We start from the raw sequence: 6,694 nt of genomic DNA, 5'->3' as shown, positions 1-6,694 counted from the left end.
GAAATGTACAAAAAGCTAGTGCCTAGTCACCCTGTGTGGCTGACCAGTGAGGAAGGATGCAGTTAGACATTAACATTCAGGGTTTTTGGTCATGGTAGGTAAAGAACAGGGCTCTGACGGCTTAAGGTGGTTTAGTCATTTGAGTACGGTCTTGAGGAGCTCAGGGAAGAAACTTGAAATCAAACTTTCTCATAATTAATCTAGAAAATATATCTGCTTAATCCTGTTATCTAAATCAGGTTCAAAGCATCTTGCTAAATCATAACAGCTGAAGCATTTAGGAGTTTAGGACTGCACTCCTTCTGCCCCACACAGGGGCAACTGATCAGATTCGGTTTTAATAGTTTATGACTGCACTCCTTCTGCCCCACACAGGGGCAACTGATGAGATTGGGTTTTAATAGTTTAGGACTGCACTCCTTCTGCCCCACACAGGGGCAGCTGATCAGTTTGGGTTTTAACAGTTTAGTTCAGCACTCTTTTGGCTCTCCAGTCACGAGACAGCAGACTAAAAAGTTCCTCCTCATCCTCCTCCTCTTCCTTGTCCCCACTGCTCCTCTGTTCCTGCTGCGGTTTCGAATCCACCTGCCCCATGTTCTTCATCACTTCCCTTCTGTCCCTGAGTAACTCTACTCGCCGGTAACACTCACTGTGAAGATGGTCAAACACAGTTCAATGAATCAACTCTTTTGCATCCCCAAGTGTCTGTAAGACTCTCGGTGAACACACGCTCACGCTCGAACTCACACTCACACTCCTCTCCGTACAATCTCTACAGGATTACTCACATCTGCTCATCAATCTCGTCAATCTGCCGCTCCAGACGACCATCCTCATCCTCCTCAGCAACAATAGCTTCAGAGGCCTGTGATGAAGGTACCCAGGTGAGGGACAGGTGTGATGACCATGTTCTACACGGGGGGGCACACACATGCCAGTCTCTAGCAGGTGTGTATGCTGCATTTGGGCTGACATATACAATTCAGTGTGTAACCTGCTGAAAATGTGTTATTGTAAATAAATGTAAATAAATGCAGGTCAGGGGGAAATGGCTGGCAGAGGGCTGTTCTTCATCAGCGCTCACGGAGAGCGCCTGTCCCCTTACGCTATTCACGTGCCGCATTTCCTTCTGAAACTCCTCCCACTCCTTGTCCATCAGGTCTTTGGGGGCATCCACCTTGCGTACCTGAAATCAATGCAATGAAGGTTTTTTTTTTTATTCATAATAATCAATATTGTTTACACTCTTTTTTTTACCACTGTCAAGTTCATATTCTTTTAAGTGGGTTCAGCATAATTATTCCAATACTCGCTGTACTGTCCCTCTCACTACTGACTATAGCAGCACTCTCCAAGGACCCATTCATCATGCTGTTAAATTATTTATACCCATGGAGCTGGCCCCAGAGATTCATAATAATGCAGGAATTAAGGTGCAGGCTCCTCTCAGGCTGAACTGGTTAAGTTCAGATATCTAAAAGTTTAAATACTGTATAGCAGAGTAATATCTTTCAATCTTCCATAATAATACAGTAGAACTTGAACGCCTCTTAACTCAATTGCCGATACCAATACAGATTCCGATATAAGAGCTCTTTTTACTTTGTTATACTTTATATATATTAATTTTTAAGCTAGTAAATACAGATGGAAAAAATGTGACAAAAATATTTAGACTACTACAAACATACATAACGTACTGTTCCACCTCGTTTGTTTTAAGCGTTTCTGAGGCATTTGCAGTTCAATATGAATATCTTCAAAGCAAGTATACACAAGTGGTGAATGCTTAAAATTTTAACACAGTTTTTCTCCAATTGGCGTCAGCGCAGTTACACTTTTGTTGCAATGGCAGCCCCTCTTGTATCACAAGCTACAGCAAGTTTGCAAAACAGTCTAATTAAGTTAGCGACTCCCAAATCATCCATTGCTTTGTTTTGTTTCGCACAGTTGCGTGCGCTTTGTTAAATGGGATTGTCCATTAAATGCTATTCCCACCTCAAAACTTTATTTTACATTAGATTGCAAATCGCTGTGCTACTGGTTTCTGTTAAAAGCGTACCAGCAAACCAAAGCATAAAAGGGAGAGTAACTGGAATTTAAAAAGGAAATTATAAAGAGACTGGTACACATATGTCTGCCCTCGCTTCAGAGCATGGGATTGTCATTTGTTTCATGTTTATTGCTTTTGCATGTGTGCTTTTTCATGTGTGTTTCATATTGATTGTTAATGCTTTTTGTCATTAGGTAGGTAGATAAGTTTAAATAGGCAATCATTTGAGGGTCTGGAACAGAATAAATTAATTTACATTGTTTCTTATGGGGAAATTTGACTTGGTCCTCGATCAAATCGCATTCTGGAATGAATTAAGTTCGTGTTACAAGATACCACTGTATCATATAAAACAAATACATCTCAAATAGCCGCAGTCACAGAAAATGGTTTAATATGTCTGATGGCAGACTGGCAACAAATGTGGCGTTGCTTGACATAAATACATTTGACATGAAACAGCTATAAAGCAAATAAAAGATGCAGGAGACTATAATGAGAAACACAAGAACATCTGCAGAAAGACACGTGAGGGGAGCAGATGTCTGGGAGTATGATGCTAATTCAATGCTCCTCTTTTTGTTCTTTGAACAGAACCAACTGAGCTAATAATAGACTAATAATCTCAATTTCAATTGTAGATAAAGTTCCAATAAATTAGTTCAAATTATCAGCGCTTGTGACACAATAACATTCTAAAGGACAGTCAGCAGTGCTCTAAGCAGACTTCAGATCTGATTTTTTGACAGCAGGGGAATTGGGAGAATGATCTGAATTGCCCCAAATCCTTTCGATAATGCTCACATTATTATGCAAAATAAAAGACATATTTTACCTTCGCATCTACCACCGGATCATCAAAAAATCCCTCAGGCAAGGCTTCAGCCGTGTTCTCCTTCCTGTAAAGGTACAAAGGTCAAACCATCACTATATGCTCAGAGTCAGATAAGATAGCCAGAAATTAGAAGTAGAGTGTATCCTCACAGAGTGAACTAAAATATGTGGTAACGCTTTAATTAGCCATACCTTCATAATGCATTCATTATATGTTCACAGAACTTTCAGTGTGCTTTCTTAATGCATTCATAGAACATTCAAAAGCAGCAATTAAGTATACCATAATATCCAAACATACCTTAACAACTTTAATATACATTAATAACAAATATTATACAACTATGTTGTTTGTCATCATCATATAATGTGTGCTATTAATGTATATTAAAGCTGTTAAGGTATACTTACATGCTGCTTATAAATGTTCTATGAAGACATTATGAAGGTGCCATTAATGTAAAGCATTACAAAATATGCTTACCCAAACACGCGTGTGCGTGCATGCATGCGCGCACACACACACCAGATCCATCTTCCATAATTAAGAACACTGAATACTGTCCCAAACCATACCTTTCCACAGGCTTCTCTGGTTCATCTACTTTCAGAATGGATCCTGAGTGAGAGACGCCAGGGACACTGGGAAGACCACTGTCAAAAAAGTCTGGGCAGTACACACACATATATATATAAATATAAAAAGAAAAACACCAATTACCCCAGAGTTACGATGTTTTTTTTATTAGCTAAACTTCTGATACTTTTTCCAAGTGAAGGGTTGGTCTGTTCCACTGCATAGTACTGTGTAAGTGATTGGCTCATCCATGCCAATAATATTCCATTACTGTCATCTAAAGCAATGTTATGTATCAGAACTATAAATGACTGTCCTATATAAAATTACCTGCTGGGAGTCCAGGTGTGGTGGATGGAGGCAAGACAGCAACGTTCTGCTTTGCTTGCTCTTCATCACCACTAGCATCATTGTCATCATAGTTCCCAGCTAGTAAACCAAGCCCTGATGGTTTTTTAGAGCCTGCAGTATTCTGCCCCTGTCCTCCATCAAAGAAGTCTGCAGGAATCCTAGAGAATGGCAGCAGAAAATGCACATGCACACAAATATCTGATTCAGAGCAACCATATTAAACCCAGGACATTCACAGAAACATTTACCACTCACTACAAAAATTTACAATGCAACTTACCTAACATCACAATTATTTCCAAACAACAGCATAGATTGAGTTTCACATTGGGTGGGACACAACATAATAATTCAAATGCAAAGGTCTATTTATTGGGCAAATGAATGAAGCCAAGTTAAATGTTGGGGATACGTCCCACCCACTTCCTATGCCCGTGTTTCTATTTATTCTACTAAAAAAACAAACACTTAAATACAAGAGAAATCAAATACATGCACATAATGTCTTCAAAACTCACCCTGACGCAGATGATGAACCCTCTGCTTTACCTGCAAGGTAATTGTGTAAATCAAATGTTCTCTACAGAACAATTTAAATTTTGGCAAGAACTGCTGTGAAACTAAGAATATTTCAGATAAAAATGCTTAATATATTCCTGTTTCTCAGCATAAACACAGAATGGAGACAGTGTTAATTCATTAACCATACATAAATAAAGCATACGTCTCTTTAGGAAATATTTAGATCCACATTGTCCATGGCACAAATAGATTACCTTTTTTTGCTGTAGGCTGTTGGGAGTCTGATGTCTTTCGTTTCAGCACAGAAGATGTAGGATTCTGATTAACTGAAGCAACAATCTGACCTTGTTTTGTTCCTTTCAGTTCAGCCACTTTCTGTATTAAAACAGACCCAAAGGTAACTGAGAACACTGTGTAACAAACACCTTACTAGCAGATTAAATATACTGCTACCCACCAACAACAAATGGCACAAGTATGCTAGTAAACAAACGATCAACCACACTGCTACACAGTTTGGGTTCTTTTGCACAGACGTAGCTAGGCTCTCTTGAAAACTCAGATGCCACTGCATTTCAGATTTCCCTTTGCAACAGGCATTTGACACAGAGCTAGCTGTAAATCTGAATAATATGCCTCTACCACATATTTTGATATCAAACAAACCTCTTTGTGTGGTTTTCCCAGGACGTGAGTTTGCCATAATATTTCAGACTTGACCGGAATATTGCAGAGCACACAGCTCAGGTGTCCAAGGCTGTTGTACGTGAGCGACAGAGGTTAAGGTCAATAAATGTAAAATCCGGAATCATTCGTTAAAAACCATTAATAGAAAACATTACAAGGGCAATGTAGTTGATCTAAGACCTCGGCCATAATTCTATCTTTCGTATGGCTTATCCAGCACAGGGTCGCCATGAGCCTTTAATATATCCGAGGCAGCACAGGGCATGAAGCAGGGAACTCCCAAGAAGAGATACCGGCTCACATCGGGACGCACACACAACAATACACTATGGAGAATTAAAATATGAAACACTAAATCGAAAAGAGCCAGCAGGTAAACAAGACATAGCTCACATGGCGACTAGAAACAATACGCGAGCTACCGTCAGGGCGCATAATAACAACATAAGGATATTTTGCAAAGGGTGATTCGATGCGTTTCTTTTTGCCGGTCGTTTCTTTCTGTTTCTCTTTCATGAGCCGCCGCAGCTCCTCCTGACTAACCGATTTCTTTCCCTTGTCGTTTCGGGAAGACGCCATTATTTCGGATGTAAACAGGAATTTAGTTCCGGTGTAGAAGTCAAGCCTCGAAACCGAACTTTTATTTTGATACAACAAGCGGAAATACTAACCGGAAGTCTCCCCTTTATTTTTGGCAGCTTCACACTACTCTCACAAGTGTTGTAACACCACTGTTGGTGGATTGTATGAACTGCTCTCATTCGCCTTATTTTCTAGGTTATCTGATATAAACATTAGTTTTACATACTAATCGGTTAAATATCCACGCCCCAAATCTCTCACTTTCTACCTTCGTACATACAGCTTTGTGAATGACATATTTGTTAAGGTTTTGGTTAGCTAAAATGATTTAACCGCTATCTAAACGTCTTATTTCTGAATATTATAAACATACATTAAGATATCAAAGATGGCACAGTGGTCTTACACCTCCAGCGGTGTTTAGATTACTGCTCCTGGCTCTGTAGGTTTAGCTTTTGCGTGTTCCGGTTCCCCCAGCTTACTCGGGTTTTCTGCGTAAAAAGGTATGGTCGATATGTAACGAAATAGCTGGATTTGCCGACAGATGGTGGTATTGTGACATTTGCAGCTTAAAATATTGTTGGACAGTTTTCGTTTCAAACGATAAATTGTTTTATTTTTATATTAAAAAAACACCCTTTAGACTTTTCAGTTGTGAATATTTTATCAGTTAGGCCTTTTTTACTTTTGCCGGAGGATTTTTATTAATTAGATTTTTAGGAGCAATATCATTTTTCACTAATAATTTGAAAGTATTTTATACCAAAGTTGGACACAATGGTTAGCAGTTGCACGCCTCCATGGTTGTGGATTTGATCCTTTTCCTGGGTCTTTGTGTGTATGGACTTTGTATTGTCTTCTCATGCCCCTTCTGTGTGTGTGTTTGTGTGTGTGTGCAGTAATCATGAATATATTACATTGTAACCTATGGTTAAGGTTGTCATTGTTGGAATTAGGGTTATGCCCATAGAAATTAATGGATCGTCCTCATAAAGATAAGATGTGTGCGTGTTCCATGTAATTGACTGACTTGGCATTTTGGTTTGGATTTCTGATTACACAGCAACTGTCTAATTGTCTTAGCGCAA

At 39.2% G+C, this 6,694-nt stretch overlaps 1 protein-coding gene across 2 annotated transcripts; it reads right to left on the bottom strand.

The window, feature by feature from the left end:
* Positions 1-11: 11 nt before the first annotated feature.
* Positions 12-6,091, bottom strand: LOC111851106 (zinc finger protein 830). 2 transcript variants are annotated; one of them, XM_023825656.2, is made up of 10 exons: positions 5,479-6,085; positions 5,004-5,103; positions 4,592-4,712; positions 4,334-4,364; positions 3,795-3,973; positions 3,464-3,554; positions 2,889-2,952; positions 1,106-1,186; positions 789-865; positions 12-649 (listed from the first exon to the last, which is right to left on the bottom strand). In XM_023825656.2, exons 1-10 carry the CDS (start codon positions 5,601-5,603, stop codon positions 466-468), a joined length of 1,053 nt encoding a protein of 350 aa, XP_023681424.1. In that variant the 5' UTR covers positions 5,604-6,085; the 3' UTR covers positions 12-465. The 2 variants fall into 2 exon arrangements, with proteins under 2 accessions (XP_023681424.1, XP_023681425.1); XM_023825657.2 differs by lacking the exon at positions 12-649 and having other exon boundaries at positions 789-911; positions 5,479-6,091.
* Positions 6,092-6,694: the final 603 nt, after the last annotated feature.

Source organism: Paramormyrops kingsleyae, unplaced genomic scaffold (assembly GCF_048594095.1).
Source record: "Paramormyrops kingsleyae isolate MSU_618 unplaced genomic scaffold, PKINGS_0.4 ups288, whole genome shotgun sequence".
Lineage (NCBI taxonomy): Eukaryota > Metazoa > Chordata > Actinopteri > Osteoglossiformes > Mormyridae > Paramormyrops > Paramormyrops kingsleyae.
This window is presented reverse-complemented; position numbering and strand designations above follow the sequence as displayed.

Coding starts and splice junctions, on each gene's coding strand:
- LOC111851106 (XM_023825656.2), bottom strand. CDS start 5,603: ATGGCGTCTTCCCGAAACGACAAGGGAAAGAAATCGGTTAGTCAGGAG. Junction 2,953..3,463: donor CCAGAGAAGCCTGTGGAAAG/GTATGGTTTGGG, acceptor GTACCTTTACAG/GAAGGAGAACACGGCTGAAG. Junction 1,187..2,888: donor ATCCGGTGGTAGATGCGAAG/GTAAAATATGTC, acceptor CATTGATTTCAG/GTACGCAAGGTGGATGCCCC.